Source organism: Vespa mandarinia, chromosome 15, assembly GCF_050613455.1.
Source record: "Vespa mandarinia isolate Hongniang chromosome 15, ASM5061345v1, whole genome shotgun sequence".
In the NCBI taxonomy this organism is placed as follows: domain Eukaryota; kingdom Metazoa; phylum Arthropoda; class Insecta; order Hymenoptera; family Vespidae; genus Vespa; species Vespa mandarinia.
The window spans coordinates 182,467-200,000 of NC_140824.1; the positions used below are offsets into that span (position 1 = coordinate 182,467).

At 36.7% G+C, this 17,534-nt stretch overlaps 1 protein-coding gene across 8 annotated transcripts in view; it reads left to right on the forward strand.

Annotated features, from left to right (window-relative positions):
* Positions 1-17,534, forward strand: part of LOC118449897 (uncharacterized) — a 32,454-nt gene that overhangs the window by 8,769 nt on the left and 6,151 nt on the right. For 4 of the 8 annotated variants that reach the window (XR_014983038.1, XR_014983037.1, XM_085661659.1 and 1 more), the window contains exons 1-3: positions 345-1,842; positions 17,048-17,214; positions 17,305-17,378. Coding sequence is in view for 6 of the 8 variants with exons in the window: in XM_085661659.1 (XP_085517785.1) it covers positions 1,559-1,842; positions 17,048-17,214; positions 17,305-17,378 (525 nt within the window). In the remaining 2 variants the exon portion in view is untranslated. Of the gene's footprint in view, positions 1-344; positions 1,843-16,836; positions 16,858-17,047; positions 17,215-17,304; positions 17,379-17,534 lie in introns of those variants that run through there. The other 4 variants (XM_035885040.2, XM_035885053.2, XM_085661661.1 and 1 more) reach the window with 3 other exon arrangements.

Sequence of the window (17,534 nt, forward strand, 5' to 3'; positions counted from 1 at the left end):
TGATTTTTTTTTAGTTGAGCAAAAAGATCGCAAATGACAAGAAATTTGTATACGCTTATATATCGTCTGTCCGTTACAAAATCATCGCGCGCACGGACAACGGAGGCAAGCTCCTTCCGATGTGAGGAAAGCTTAAAATTTCGTCGTTATCGCTTGCTATGCGCTACCGGTACGGCTAGGCACTATCGTTCTGCCCCCGTAAGTTCTCCCCCCCCCCTCCTCCCCCTTCCGCCGGCCCTCGAAGGAGAGCGAGAGTAGCGAGCTCGTCTTCCGAGCTAAGTGTCAGTGGAGGGGAACAAGTACCGAGCCGTCGGCTAGCCAAGAGTGGGGGTAGCTGCGTAGCGGCAGTCAGCCTCGAGCTGCAGCGCGGTGTGGGTGTGTTCTTTCCTCATTCTATCTCTGTAGAGCGATTCACGAAGCCGGTTAGCTTTTAGACGAGACAGTGTGTGCGTTGACCTTTGACATTTTTCCTCTTTTCTATCTTCATTGACAAAGAACTCGACCTACGGCTCCTCGTGAGAAAGATTCATTTTATATCCTTTTTTATATCTAATCATATCGAGGAGCTTCTCGCCTTCCCATTTTTCATCTGATGGTTCGAGAACACTGTGTCAAGGTCGCTGATAGAACGGACTTTGGCCTCTTTGTGAACTCGGAGCATGGAAAATGAATTTTTAAAACGTTTCTGCTCCTCGTTGTCTTCATCGTTGTCTTTGTCGTCTTCGTTATTCTCGCGGTCGTCAACGTCGTTGGTGTAAACAGAAGTTGATGCGTACTCCTCTATGTGCGCGACTATCTACGGAGTATCGTGTATGCTTCTTTTAGATAAATAATACGCAATTACTACGCATCTTGTGCCATTGTCCTCACCTCTCCTTTTCCTCTTTTGGGATCTGGTACACGGTTTCAAGGTCGACAATCTCACGGAGTGAACGATCGGAGTTCTTTCGCGGGAATAGCGCGATCTGTGACTCCAGATAGAGATCGGATTGAATCAGCTGGACCAAATAAGAGGAAAATAAAGAAAAAGACAGACAGAGAGAGAGAGAGAGAGAGAGAGAGAGAGAGAGAGAGAGAGAGAGAGAGAGAGAGAGAGAGAGAGAGAGAGAGAGAGAGAGAAAGGAAGAGCAGTTGCATAGACTTTGTTCCGATTTACGAAGATGTGACAATGACCATCGTCATTTTCGTCGCTGCAACGACGCTATTGCATTGTTTATTAAAGCTTCTTGATGATGACGTAGTTATTAACATAAGGACAACTTGGGAACTTTGGATTTAGTCAACGAAGAATATTTTGATTACGACGGAAACGAAACAAAAGGAAAGGAAAACGGCAACTTTATTCCGCAATGGAATATTTTCCTTTCTTTATTAATCCTTTCATTTTCCGTTCAATGTCACATGAAAATCATTGAAGAGAGATCGATCGTACAAGTGCTCGTAGTCAAGAACGAACATGACAAAGAATGAGAATAGGTTTTTCTTCTGTAGTTGTTTGCAACGACGACTTTCTAACGACGTGTAGTAAGCTCCAAAAAGAGAAAAAAGAAAGAAAAAAATGTGGTCCCAACAACAACAACTACAACAACAACAACAACAACAACAACAACAACAACCACAACAACCACAACAACAACAACCACAACAACAAAAACAACAGCTTCAGCAACAGCAGCAGCAACCACGGACTTACTTGAGAGGATTTGCCTTTCAACATCCACAGCAACAGAACGTTCATCTCGGTATCGTCGGTGTCGACGATACGCCGCAGCATCAGCAAGACCATCATCAGCTTCAACATCATCTGAGGGGATCGAGTGGCATGGATCTACCGTTGTCAAGGTCAGACAACGTTGTTTTTCACGTCGGTTTTTTCCGGTCATAACATATTTACGATGTATTTTATACATACATAACGTATTACTTTTTTACCTTTTTTTTTTGTTTGGTCGACCGCACGTTGTTCTTCCTAAAGGTTTATCTCGTATGTAAACTATAATGCATTATTTTTCGATTCGTCGCGTTCCTTTAAAACGATAGCTTAACAGTTATCGTTTCCATTTTGAAGAAATGATAATATAGAATGGAAAATATGTAATAGATACGTTGTTTGTTTCTTTTTTTACTTTGTTATCAAAATTTAATGCCTTTTTGTTTTTGTATTTTTTTGTAAAAAAGCTTTTAGGAACTTAGAATAACACTTTTACTATCTACTGCAAGTGAGGATGATTTGTTCATCGATCCAAGCTGAAAAATAAGCTACGTCGAAAAATGTAAAAATTATATTCATTCTCTCTCTCTCTCTCTCTCTCTCTCTCTCTCTCTCTCTCTCTCTCTTTTTCATTTAACCTTGTATTTCATGCACGCTCGGAATGACTGTGAGGCTGTGTTTTCGGTTTAGCAAGCACTTTTTGTAATTCGTATACTCTTTTTCCGTATAGATCTTCCACCAAGATGACAAAATATCTGTTTGATCGTGTATATATAATGAAGATGGGGGAGGAGGAGAAAAAGAAGAAGCATTTAATTTCTTATAATTCGAGGAAAAAGATAATTATATTTAGAATATAACTATTTGAACGAATGAAATATTCTCTAACGTCAAGTGCACATTATTATTATATATTACATGTAAAGATTTCGGTAAGAAGGAACTTGTGCGAATTTGTCAAATTTCGTCATCGACAATCGTCGACTTTCTCGGGATAAGTCGAGAATATATTTGCATGGCTAATTGGATTTTAATCAAGCCAATCGCGATCGCTGAAATTTATAAGGAGCGAAGTAATCGTTTCTGTCGAAAAAGGTTTTAATGAGAAATATTTTCTCAAGAGAACTTTTATACACATACGTACATATGCATGTCGAAAATTCGTGAGAAAGTGTTTACCTTTACTTTAGACGAAAGATTATGATATATCCACGTATTACCTAATGCAACGAATCTTCTAATCTTAAACAGCTAGTAAAGAAAAGTGTTCATCGTGTCTATTAGAAATAATTAAACGTAATGAAGAAAGTAAAGATTGCGAACGAAAAGATGAAAGAAAAACTTCTTTTATTATTATTATTATTATTATTATTATTATTATTATTATTATTATTATTATTATTATTATTATTATTATTATTATTGTTATTTTCTTCTTTTTATGTTCGTTTTTTTCCGACGATCATCCTTGATGACGAAAATGTCACACCCAGTCCACGAATACTTGACGACCTTGTTCACTTTCTTACGATTCGTATTCTCAGGACCATCAAGTTTGCCTTATAACGTAGTCTCTCAAGAGATATGATTTACTTACTAGACAATTTGGCAACTGGTTTCTTTTTCACCTGCCTTATAAATGAAAAACATTATATTATTCGAAATCGCTATTCCGATGATAAATATTCAAAGAAGAGAAAAGAAAAGGAAAAGAAAAGAAAAAAAAAGAAAGAAACCAAAAAAGAAAGAAAGAAAGAAAAAAGAAAATGAATAACGAAGGTCACGGGTTAGAGAATATTTTTATACATGAATATTTCTCACGGGAGAAGAAAACATCTTATAGACAAAGCTCCGTGTCATTTGAATCGTTCAACAACCTTTTTCAACCTTGTGGAAATTTATTCGCGCTGGTCCAGTCTTTAACGAAACAAACACATAAGAGTACATAGGTCGCATCTTTAGAGGAGACGAAGAAGCACCTTTTATGCGTACCCACGAAAAAGAGGGGATTCAGCTAAGGCCATTCGTAAGATCGTCCCGACGACGCTAAAAGCAACCAAACTCTTTGTTTTTTCCTTTGGGGTTTCATCGAGGAAAGCTCGAAGCTTCGTCTCGTTCGTCATCAAAGTTCATCATCGTTATTCCTACCACGAATTTCGTAAGCTCGAGTCAAATTCATCTGTTTTATTTTTATTTTTAGCTTACGAGAGAAGGGAAGGGGATGGTGGTGGAATGGAGTCGCAGAAAAGATGACTCCGAATTGACTTGCTTACCCTCCTCCCCACCCCCTCTATATTCCACTTATTTCAAGACAAATTGTATTACGGGTGAATTGAATCGTACCGAGCTTCAGTCGGAAACTCTTTCAATTCTGCAAATTGCTTGCCCGTGGTATTGTTCATAATGTTATTTATATTTGCATATTTGCTTAGTTTAGTAGTTATTTAGTTATATTAGATTAGTAGTTATCATTGATTAAGCAAATATCAAACGGCCTATTACGAATTCAAATTTCATATTGCATTTCAAATATGTGTTCGCAGAATAGAGCAAAATAGTGATCGAAAATGTAAGGCGAGATAGAAATGCTAGTAGAGCTACTGTCTATCTTGTCGAGTTAAGTTTCAATATTCTTATGTAAACAACACATTATTATGTTATTAAATGACGAGTGGAACAGAGTTGATCGTGTAGTCATTAAAAGAAAAAGAAGAAGAAAAAGAAGAAAAAAAAAAAAAAAAAAAAAGAAAAAAAAAAAGAAAAAAGTCAGATTCATTTGTTAATTGCAATAATATCTTTGATCAGAATATTGATAAGTGGTTTGCGTAGTAGCGCACAAACTTATAAGCAAACTCATAGATATCTACGTTCCAATCTAATCAGCCTGTATAATGTAGGTACATGCTGATTCCACATCAGCGACGCGAAAAAAGTGAAAGAAAAAGCAGAAAAAAAGGAGCATGCGAAAGAAACTTCTTCCTCTTGCGATTCGTCTTCAAGGATAACAGAACGAAGAAGAATTAATTATCTCGAACTCGTCTCTTTCTTCCGTTTGACGACCATCCACTCGCGATTCTTTTTTCTTTTCCTTTTTCTTTTCATTTTATTTTTATTTCTATTTTTATTTCTATTTTTTTGATATTTTTTTTTCCTTCTTTTTCGACAACTCGAATTAAAACTTCATTTGACCTCGGGCCGTGCAAGAATGCATCGTACGAAACCGATAAATAGTGATGGCATTCAAAAAGTATTTTCTTCGACTCGGGGAAAAAAAATTGTCTGCAAGGTCGTCTTGGTTACATTTGGGGAGATGAACAAAATTTGCATTGTATCATATTATTTCTTTTCTTTTTCGATTCGATTGAAATTCGATGAAAATTTATTTCGATGATAGGACCACTACGCAGCTTGCATTCGCGCTTAACAAGAGAATTATCGTTTCTCGTACTTTTGATTAGACTTGGAGAGTAGACGATAAAAAACTGCATATGCGGTTGCGTGCTCGAGATACAGAACGTGTACATGTAAAGGTGACACATTTGAAATGACGTATCTTGTAACTCAAGCTATAAAAGAAATGGTAAGGTTAGTTAATCATTACCAAGAAGTTTCATCTCTCTCTCTCTCTCTCTCTCCCTTTTTTGTTCTTCAATATGAATTTTCACGAAAAATTATTAAATATGTATTTCATATACATAGATACGTGGTGGTGCAACAGGTACGATGTCCTACCGCAATTTCTCGCCCTACCACAACACTCGTTTCGCTCGCGATATCTCTCTTTCGAAACTTTATGTCCAAACAGTCATAGAAAACATCTGTCAATGTCGGTATTAATCTCGCATATTGTGTCGTTTTATTTTGTGAATTACGTTAGCGATACGTGAACAAAGAAATTGTTGTTTCGTTGCAAGGCATACATTGGTACGTTTTATAATACGTATTAAAGAGTTTTAACATGAAATAATGAATTCATATTGCCATTTTCTATATTCATAAAATACATATACATGCGCAAAATAAAGTTTAGATAATTTTTCATCGAGTTTCAGAATTTCAGTTTAAACTTTGCATTTTCTCATATCGCTCGACGATACACATGAGCACTACCTTATCTCTTTCGACGATACACTTGGTAAATCTTTTTCAAAATAAACTAAAATAGACATATAAGATGTTTTGCATTAGATGCGCCATTGCGTTCGTTTTAGTCGCTGAAAACTAACGATAAGTGGTGGGCGGACGATTTCGTGGAAACCGCATACTGCGTGACAACGAGAGCAAGTCGTTAAACGTCCCTCCTAATGTCGATTACCGAAAGGTAGAGTGAGAGTTACGGTATAACTACCCTCTTTCGCAAGAAAAAGAAAAAAAAATGGAAAAAAGAAAAAACTCGTCTGGGTGCATGTTGCGTGCGACGCATTATGCACATTAAATCGACTGGACAGGAGAAAAGGCGAGGAGAAAGGGCTCTGCCTATTAAACGGGAGAATAGAAAAAAAAAAAAAAAAAAAAAAAAAAAAAAAAAATGTCTTTTTTCTTTTCCCCCTAAAAATGGTAAAATATTATTATCAAACATTATTAATTATTAATTACGCGGGGAAAATGCGGGGAAAAAATAGTATATACGCGAAACACACCTTCTGTATCAAAGATAGTTTCTCGTTCATGTGGATTTCGTTCTTGCATAATATAAGTCTCCTACGATATACTTTACGGGTGATATACCCCTTATTTGATAACGATGCTACGTGAGTTATGACATATACTTACTACTACATTTCCTTGTTATTCCAAAGAAAAAAGTTTTTCTTCCGTTAGCTGGATCATGAAAGGAGGAGTAATAGAGGATCTTATATAACTTTCTATTGAAAATTTGCACGAAAATTTGCTTCAATAATATTAATAATTATTTATATACTAATGTCTACAGCAATTGCAAAAGTGATGTCAGAATGTGCAATAACGAGTCGATGTAATTTACACTAAATATACGTTAATCGTATTATAGCAATATCGTTAATTAATATCACTCGATAATTTACTTGCGTACGATTACCATATATCGATAAATGCGACAAACGAGCGATCGGTACCTTTGTACAACGATTTTTCCAGTAAGTGCACACGTTCGCTTTCTCTCTCTCTCTCTCTCTCTCTCTCTCTCTCTCTCTCTCTCTCTCTCTTCCTCTCTCTTCCTCTCCTAATTAGCTTCACCGAACCGAAGAAGGCCATTAGCTGTCAATTTGTACGGGCCGTCGAGCGTAGATTATGAATTTTAACGATTTCACGTTCGAATTGAACCCTTTGCGGCCCTCAAAAAAAGAAAAAAAAAAGTATTAAACTATATTTCTCCTTTCTTCCTTTCTTTTTTGTCTTTTTTTTCTTTTTTCTTTCCTTTTTTTAATTTTCTTCGGCTTGAACGTCACGTGCCACGTTTAAAGATAGTGATTTTTTTTCTTACACGTGCATGGAGCAGCAGCAGCAGCAGCAGCAGCAGCAGCAGCAGCAGGAGCAGGCTCGACCGATTATTAATTGCACTTAAAGAGGATTTACTCTGTGCTTAGGCTCTTGTAGAAAGCTTTACGAATCGATTGGACGAAATGAGCGTGCGTATGCATACATATACATGCATATGTGAACATGGACATGTACGCACGTTTATATGTTAACGTTCGTTAAACGTACAAGATAATCGTAATTAAAGCATCGAGAGATAAAAGTCTAATACGAAGGAAACATGCAATTTTCAACATGGGTCGACGACCGAACCTGCCGCCGAGCCTTCACTTTTATTTATGATTAAAACTTTCGACGATCATTCGATGCACTCGATTACTTTTGTTAGCTTAACTAATTAAATAACAAGGGATAGGATTTATTTTATGTTTTTTTCTCTTTGTTCTTTTCTTTTTTTCTTTCATATTGCGATAGATCGCGAAAATTAAAGAATCTTTCAACTTGATAAACCAACACTTGATAAACCAACAGACGGATAGACAAGTACATTTGATTTTGTAAATAATTTATTAAGATTTATTAAAAAAGAATCGGACATTTCGAAGTGGAGAATTTCCGTTCTTTGAAAGACAAAATGATTTTTCTTAGAGAGGCAACGTCGATCGATCGGCTCGTCGAAACGACTCTTACGGGCAATCGCGTATAAACGAGTGCAATTGATTAAATAACGTATCGAACGGCAAACTCGTTAATAGTTTCTTGGCCTCAGGCAAACAGCTGTCCATACTATGGCGCACTTGTGACCTTCGCACATAAAATTGTAAACCAAGGTACCTGTCTACGTCGCGAAGGTAAAAAAAGAAGAAAATTACTTTCTCGGAAAAAGAGAGAAAAATATGTAAAGTTCTCTTTTATTTTCAAAATACTCTACAATTACTCAATGTGTAATGAAAAATCTGTCAATGGGTATAGGGATTCAATTGCTATATCTGTATCGATTGCAGTAGAAAAAATATATTCATAAAGTAATAAATAAAGTATGTATACGTGCACATTTGATGGATCGAGATCATAATGATGGATCACAGACTATAATGAAAGATCGTTTCGGAGAACTTTCGAGGAGAAGATTCAAAACGCATTAATAATCAAATTTAATGTTTGATTTCGATAAAAAAGAAAAAAGAAAAAAAAATACCAATAAATTAGTCAGATGTCATCGTGTGATATCTCATAGTTTGTAATACGTAAAATGGTCATATAGATTTGTTTGCAATTTGCGATGACCATCGTGCGTTTCACTTATCCAATGGGAATTCGGCAAAGAAAAACAGCAGGAAGATGATTCGATCGGAAGTGCGTATCCGTCCTACGGTTTGATTCGTGCTGTAACACCAGCTACTTTTCAGTCTGTAATGCGATTCACGTAACGTGCACGTCACGTGAGACGTAGTCGATGTTACAAGGAATAATAAGGGAATGGGGAAAAGAGCGGGGAATATTAAAATCTCCTTTCTTCCGTCTATAGATGTCTATAGATTATTTCTTATCAGTCGAATTTTAGTCGAAGAATTTTCTGCGCTACTGCTCGCCTCGACTCTTATGGTTATGCGTTTTAATAACAAAACATTTTATGACGTAATTCATTTTCTTTGTACGCCACGTGACATAATAGACTTCGGAATGCGTCAATTTGCAACTTGGGGCTGAGCTCTTTTAAGTTCGGCTAATAAAAATTCATTAAGATCGAAATCTTGCATCGTCGGGGATCGATCAGTACTCTCTTGTCTCCGTGTTGTTTATTACGTGCGCATACGTTTTTTTCTTCTTCTCTTCCTTCTTCTTTTTTCTTTTAACGCAATGTCACACGCGGCACGGACGAATTAAAATGACGAACATGTTTCGTGGGTTACTGACCGACGAGACGACGCTGCAACTTTAGATTAAAATATAGTGGCAAATAGGGAGATCCAATTTATGTAATAAAAATAATTAACGATATTGTACGAATTTTTTTTTTTTTTTTTTTTTTTTTTTTTTTTTTTTTTTTTTTTTGAAGTATAGGAAAGAAGATCGAACGACGAAGGTGTAAAATTAAATATAAAATAAGCGAGGTTTCTATTACTTACTCCATAATTGTCCAAATCGTGAAAAATGTTTAATAGCTTTATTTTTGCGTAGAGCCGATTGTTCATTTTCAAATCATTCAAACAATTTTTGAAGAAAAAAAATTGCTACCTTTGTCGTCGTCATAATAATCGTTGCAAATTTAGTATTCATTGGCTCATTTGTGATCTAAAGAAGGACGACGACAACGAAGAACGAAATCGAGAACAGAAAATGATCGATGTATAAAATTGTTGAGAACGTTTGTCGAATGTTGTTGTCCTTTGCATCGTGAAAAAAAGAAAATAATCCGTGTTTATTTTGTGCGAAATTAGAATATCTTTCAAGAGCTAAAATTTCAGAGATAAAAATGTTATATCAAAGCGAGCAAAGATGAAAGAAGGCATTTGCTAGTGGGCGACGATGGTTTTATTTTATAAAAATCTCGTCGTTTTTATGTAACGCGCAAGTTTTTCTTTAATACCAAAGTCCGTTTTTCTTTTTCATCGTCAAAACATTTTCTTTAGCGCAGCTTTCTCCCACTCGTCGTTCTTTATTTTCATGGCGTTGCGTGATCATTATCAACGGATAACGAATGACGAGAATCTTGCATCGGCAGAGTAAAAAACACTTAAATGCGTATTGCGAGAAATATGGCGGCTGTAACTACTCAATGCTGAATCGCGTCTGGTCTGGCTTGCGATCCTTATCTACTTGCCACCTCTGCTGCTTCGTGTGCGGCTAGTCGGAAATAGTAAGAGAACTCGTCGTCGTCTTCTTCGATACAGAGAAGAAGACGCTTTAAAGAATGAATCGAATGAAATATCGAAGAAATATAAAAACGCCATTTTCCGAACGACGCCGAACGACGCCGAACGACGCCGAACGACGCAGAATTCTCTCTCACACGCACACGTATACTGTCTTTCTCTCTCTCTCTCTCTCTCTCTCTCTCTCTCTCTCTCTCTCTCTCCCCCTCTCTCTCCCTCCCTCCCTCCCTCTCTTCCTCTCTTGTAGTCTCGTTGAAGGTATGGCGTACGAAGGTCACCTTCCTCTACCACCCTCACGCAGTCTGCCGAAGGGTGGTCATGGTCGAACATCGAGAAGGCTGTTGCGAGGGTGCGAGACGCTTTAAAGGGAGAAAGGGCGTCTGGCCGTCGAGAGATGCGCATAGGCGTGGTCGTGGCGTATCGTCTGCCTCCATCCACCCACCCATCTTCCTAAACCCTCTTCTCTTTTCATATTCCATCCATCTATGGAATTGTAGAAATAAACGTTGAAATCGATTTTATCGGAATATGCGCGGATTTACGATTGAGCATCCTCCTCGGACAATTTTCTTAGTCGCCCATTTGAATTTTATCTGCAAACCTTTACACGTTCATGGACCCATATAAAATGGAGCAGCTCGACAAAATCGTTATTTTCTGTATTTTCTTTTTTTAAATTTGAACACGAACGAATCGAACGAAAGAGCAAGAGAAGGAGTAGGTGTGATCCGTAAAGTCGAGAAAGCGAGAAACTGAGAGGAGAGGAGAGAGAGAGAGAACACATAGTCTGGTCGATCGGAGTAAAAAGAGGTGGTACACGCCGACTGCTTTAGTGGGGGAGATACGTTGATTTACGAGAGACAGGGAGAAACGAACGAGGGGAAGGAGAGAGAGAGAGAGAGAGAGAGAGAGAGAGAGAGAGAGAGAGAGAGAGAGAAAAAGAGGAGAGATTCGGGGCTGTTGACCGGGCTCTGGCGAATTCGAAAGGCTCACGCAGGCTCGCAGTGAGGCAGGACGCGGATTGAAACGCGACGAAGACGACTACTACTACGACACAAGTACCACTACTATTACTATTGCGACGACGACTAAACTACTACTACTATTACTGGTACTATTGCTACTGCTACACTACTACCACCACGAGCAACGCCACCGCCGCCCTGCTTGCCTGGCGTGTCTCACCCTCCCCACCCTTCCTCACAGACAGCCTGCTTTTCCCCACGTCGACGCCCAAATTTCGCAGTGGTTTTCAAACTTGATGGTTCTCAACATTTTTCTCAAGCCTTGAACTTGCCAGATAATAATATCACTCCCTTTTTAGCAATCTACTTATTTTATCAATAGTTTCGCGATCATTACGTTTAGAAATGACTAATAATGAAAGTGTACTTATCGATGCTGTTTTGTCTTTTTATTTTCAACGATTTGGAAAAGACGAAAAAACACATCGTAAAACTTTGTCATAGATTATTTGTTTATTCTTCTTTCGTTATATTGCAAACGATTTGTTTATCAAAATCTTTTTTCCGATATAATCATAAATAAAAAACAAAGAAAATTGTACGACGGTTCGTACAAACGTATGACTCTACTCGAGCTAATTCGTAACCATGACCTTGAACGCGTAGTCAGGGCGAAAAAGAATGGGTACGTACGTACGTACATACATGCATACCTATCTACCTACCTACCTACCTGCCTACCTGCCTACCTACCTACCTACCTGCCTACCTGCCTACCTGCCTACCTACCTACCTACCTACCTACCTACCTACCTACCTACCTACCTACCTACCTACCTATCACACACGGCTACCTACACACTTGTACGGCCCGTTACACCTAAAGCTAGACTGATATATCGATCTGGTACTTATGTACGTACATACGCTATCCAGACGACTCTTTTTTCTCTTTTTTGCCCCGTCGTTTTTGTATTTTTCGTTCACAAACCCAGCGATATGCTACTGAAATATAACTCTTTTTCGAAAGCTTCGGAGGGATATACAAGTGCAAAAGGTGAGGATCGGGGGAAGGGGGGGGGGAAAGGAGGATAAGGGTCGTTTGCTTTTGCGTCTCGAGACGTTTTTATTTGCGTTTGATTCATTTTTAGAATGAAAAGCAATGAATTATTATTATTAAGATAGGTTTGTGATCTTGCGAGAAATAAAGTTTTTTCGTCTCTTGTTCAATGGGTCTGCTCGAAACATCATCACTATAAATGGCAGTGTATCACTTGTAAAAAAACGATGACGCAGTCACCTCCGTTCAGACTAATTTCCAGATAGCTATATTTTATCGAGATATATTTCCGGCAGGATCAAATTTTTAATCCAATTACAAATTAAAAATTATGAATCGAACTGAAATTCAAACCAGATTTAACGAAACCTGACATCGGGCCAATGAATGAAGAAATAAGAAATATATATATATATATATATATATATATATATAAAAGTATAAAAAAGTGTACTTAAAGTTTATATATTGAAAAAGGAACCGGAAGAGGAAGACAAAGAGATTTACCGCGACCTACCCGACGCATTCGACGCAGCAAGCGTCTTTCTCTTTCTCTTTGATTCACTCTCTCTCCCTCCCCCTCCCTTCTTCTCTTTCTATGCGCCGAAGGATGCATGCGTCATCCGACGTATCGAAAAACACAGAGTCGGCATATAGCAAGAATCCTTTATCGAAATAGAAAAGTCGTATGTCTTTTCAGTTATTTAAGCTATATGTACTATAAAAAATATCTACGAACAAAGAAAAAATGAAGATAAATCATTTGGCTTTTGTTCGTTAGACGATAGCAATTGCAATATCGATATTAACACGTTGCCGCAAATGACGGCTATAGCCGTCTTGCATATAAAACGACTCACGGTCAATTTCATATGTCGGTCATGAACAATTGAAAAAAAAAAGAATGTTTCTGAGCACGATCGTCAAATTAAAAATGTGCGGCAACGTGTTAAATAATTGATTATCGATCGAAGTTGATATCATGTTCTTTTCCTGTTCTCGTGATGGATAAAAGTGATCGTCGATCGTATTTTCGAAAGCTTTGTTACAAAAAATGACATCTTGAAAAGGATTTGTGTTTTTTTACATAGTCGAGAATGGTATTAAAAAAAAAAAAAAAAAAAAAAAAAGAAAAAAAAAAGAAAGAAAAAAAAGGAGGGCCCTTTATAGGAGACACCAGAAGAGAGAAACCGTAAGGAATGTTTCTAATAGAAATTTCATGACTAGCTATCAACCATTTCTCTCTCTCTCTCTCTCTCTTTTGCTCGCTCGCTTGGTCGCTCTCTGTCCTTCGTTTGCCTACTTCTTTTCCAGTTTAATCGTCTTTCTTATTTGAAGCCTGGGCAGCAGATATGTGAGAGTAAAAAAGATGGCGGATGATGTAAGCCGAAACTGGGAGCGAACAAGCGCTTAGATACTTAGATACATCTTAAGTCTCAAGTCTCCTCTCGAGTTATAATAATGAAACTTTTCTTAATTTAGATATAATAGATTTAATGTTATTTCCTCTTCCTTTTTGCAAACACTTATTTAGATTTGATTTCTAACGTTTAAAGGACGTAAGAAGTAAAGTCAAGTTTCTTATTGAAATTATCTATGTGCGCGTTCGTTGTATCACGATCGGCAAGCTAATCGGTTCATAAAGAAGCAACTCATAGGTTGTCATTAATGTCGTCATATAAAATAAATAAACTGCTGTTATAAACTTTACATATAAACTTTAAGCATATTTTTTTATTTATTTTATACACATATATATATATATATATATATATATATATATATATATATATATAAGCGATACTTATACGCTTTGTAGCCGTTGCTGCTATTATTATTTATGTACGTTGCATATATAATGACGTTCTTTAGATATATACATTGTTAAATGATGTTCGTTAAATAGATAAACGACTCTGAACGAATAATGCCCAATACGATTTCCCGAATATTGTTAAAGTTTCGTAGCTTATCAATAAGTATGATTAAAAAATGATCGGTATCTTTTATATGCTCGTAATCTCATCTGATTGATTTCAGTCGAGTTCACAATCGTCTATCAAGAAAACACGAAAATATTGTCATAAAAAAATAATATCTTATCGTTCTTTCCTCGAACACAACTACGCATACACGTATATTTGGATATGTACGCACGTATGTACGTACAGAATGCGCGCTTTGGCCAAAAATAAATTTTTATTTGATGCAAAATTAGAATTTGATTCGATGATTGCGAGACAACTTGGAAAATAACGAAATTCAATTTGATTAGTTAAGTAATTCAAAATAATGCAGAAAAGTGAATAAGCGTAAGAGGGAAAGAGATAATGAGGGAGAGAGATGGAGAAAGAGAAATAGAGTACAAATTATTTAACGATATTTGTGCGTCTTGCAGGAGAGCTATGCGAAATGATCGCATCGTTGAAATCGTATCCCTTGAAAAGTGTTTTTAATTATATCGATAATTGAACGCGCACAATTGTCTAGTAAACTCGACCCACTTGACGATTTGCCTGACCACCCCCACTGTCATAAAGATGGACCTAGGAATTGGAAGAAACGCTCGAGGCTGATTATACGTTTTGCAAGCTCACGCTATAAATAATATCGATATCATAATACTTGATCGATGGTATATAGTTAATCTAACGCTCTTAACGGATGCCATTAGATCTAAGCGATCGATACAAACGCATTCTATATACGTTTTTCTCTTTCTCTTTTTGCTTTGCTTTTTTCTTTTTATTTTTGTTTTTTGCTTTTTTTTTGTTTTTTTTTTTTTTTTTTTTTTATCATTTTTTTCAGATTTTAAATAGATCGACGAAGGATATAAAAAAGAGTGTTTCTACGCTTCGCTACACATTTTCTTTTTTTCTTTCTTTTTTCTTTTCTTTGTCTTTTTTTTCAATTAATACAAAGACAAGAACCGCGATTGACGTTATCGCGCGAGATATTAAAAATATTCCTCTTCGTTCGTTTACAGATCGTTGCATTCGCGATCACGCTCGAACACATATTAACGGATGAAGATATTGTTTAGCAACAACGATTGATTGATACGCTTTGATATTGAACGATGCCTTTCTTACCGATTTTGTGTAACGTTGAATATCAATTAATTATCAGCCGTTTATCCTATTTTGTTGAATTTTTCGAGGCCATAGTCTTAACCGCTCCCCCGTGGACTTGAGCTCCAAACTCTATCAAAACATTCAAACGAGGAATCCTCTTAGCCCTCGTTATCGTTAGCGATAAAGCGTCCAAGGCCGCTTGCTGGATAATTGGACAGAATAGTTTCATCATTGTGTAACCTGCTTGGATAACCTCGAGACACCAATTTTTCTTTCTTTCTTTCCTTCTGTCTTTTCTTTTTTTATTTTTTTTTTCTCTTTATTTCTTTCTCCCACTTAATCCACGTTTTTGGGAGTCCATTGTTGACGATATGGCAATGAACCAGATACACCGTTCATAGGGGTATAAGATAATTATTAAGATAGTCGGGAACAGTCGATCTTTCAGTCTTGACAAATAAATGAAGATATATCTTATATATACGTACACACCCATGTGCATGCATGCACGCACGCACGCGCACACACTCATATATATATATATATATATATATATATATATGATATATGTATATAGCTTATTTATTTGTCGCGATATAAAATATCATATTTTGAGAAACAGGGATTTTTCTTCATTTTTCTGGTTTCCTCGCTCCGAGGAGAAACGGGAGTGTTGCAGCGCGAAATAACGTGTTTGCAGCTGTTAAAATATTTTGCTCGCACAAAGTTGCTCGGAAATCAAGCGATTTATGCCGTATGAAATTTAGATACGTCGTGAATGTCGCATCGTCATTTCCATTAATCTTATATATAGTACATTATATACATAGATATTTACCATGTACGCGTACATGTATGCACATTTTTACACGTAAATATTCTAGTTATTCTATTTAGTACTTTAGTCTTGTTTACGAATATCCATCGTCTAAAAGACGGCAATCGTATTTCGAGGCAATCAGCCAGATGCCCGGAGATATCGAACGGAAGGCCAAAGTGTCAGTTGTTTATTGCAAGCCGACTTAGCATGTATTTACGAACTCTAAGATCTGTTTCCCTTGAAATTTTATTCAAATGTAAAATTATATTGCGATGGCATTAACGCATATTTTACATGAAAATGCTGATAAACAATGTTAAGAAATATATTTATACAGATGTATATACTGCGAATAAATATGCATACGTTTAGTATAAACATACATTTTTGAGATTATTTTTTATGCGTTATACGTATCTATACGTTGTACGTATCCAATATATCTTTGTCATCTCCCAGGCGAGATGAATTATTTCGAAGAAAATTATATATATATATATATATATATATATATATATACATATACATATACATATACATATACATATACATATACATATACATATATATATTATTTCAAAAAGGAGTAAACTCGTATTATACGGTCCGTCCACAGACGGCTGCTCGTTACGGAGCGTGAGGAGAGAGAGAAGTTTACTCGTCTGCTTTGTCTAGTTATCAGACATCGTCGTACCCATACTTATATAAGAATATAAGCACATACGATAGTGTCTATTTCTAGATACCACCGGGCACCGTCAGTAGGGATCATTTTCATCGCGACTACTCGATAGGACGCGTCGTCGTCGTTGTTATTGTCGCGTCGTGAGGGGAACCCGATGAGTCTGCTTGACTCACCGTACCGATGAGAAAGAAATATCTTTGATTCGCGTCTGTGTGAAAATTCGACTGTGTCGAGATCAATCGGGAGATAATATTTTATTAACGTGTTATTGGATTAACATGGAATCATATAAAATATCACGTTTTAAACGCAATCATACAAAACATAAAAAAAAGACAAATCCTTAAGGTTAATATATATGCATGTCGGTTATATATCGTTAAATATTTGTTGCAGTAATCCGCGTGCTTCACGAAATATGGCGGAGAAACAACGCCGAGATAATCTTAACACCAATATCTCGACGATGGCGGCTCTCGTTCCTACCGTCGCCGGAAGTTCGAGAAGGATGGACAAGATATCTATCCTGAGATTAACTGCTGCCTATTTAAGAACGCAATACAGTGAGTTTCTTTCCTATCACATATTGTCAATATTATTACGAAGATTTTTGTTTAAAACAAAATGTGTTAGATAAAATGTTTGTGTCGTAGCTCTTGGTCGTGGATCGGCCAATTTCCTGCCAAAGAAATTCAACAATTTGGACGTGGAACAATTCTTTGTAGATGTGAGTATACTATGAGAGGACACGATGTAAAATGATACAAAGTTGGCTTCTTCCATTTGATCAAAATTTTGGAACAGTTGATATCTTGGAAAAAACATTACCTTGAAACGAATCTTTCGCACAATCATAACATTTGGCCCCTTGTCCCGTTTAATC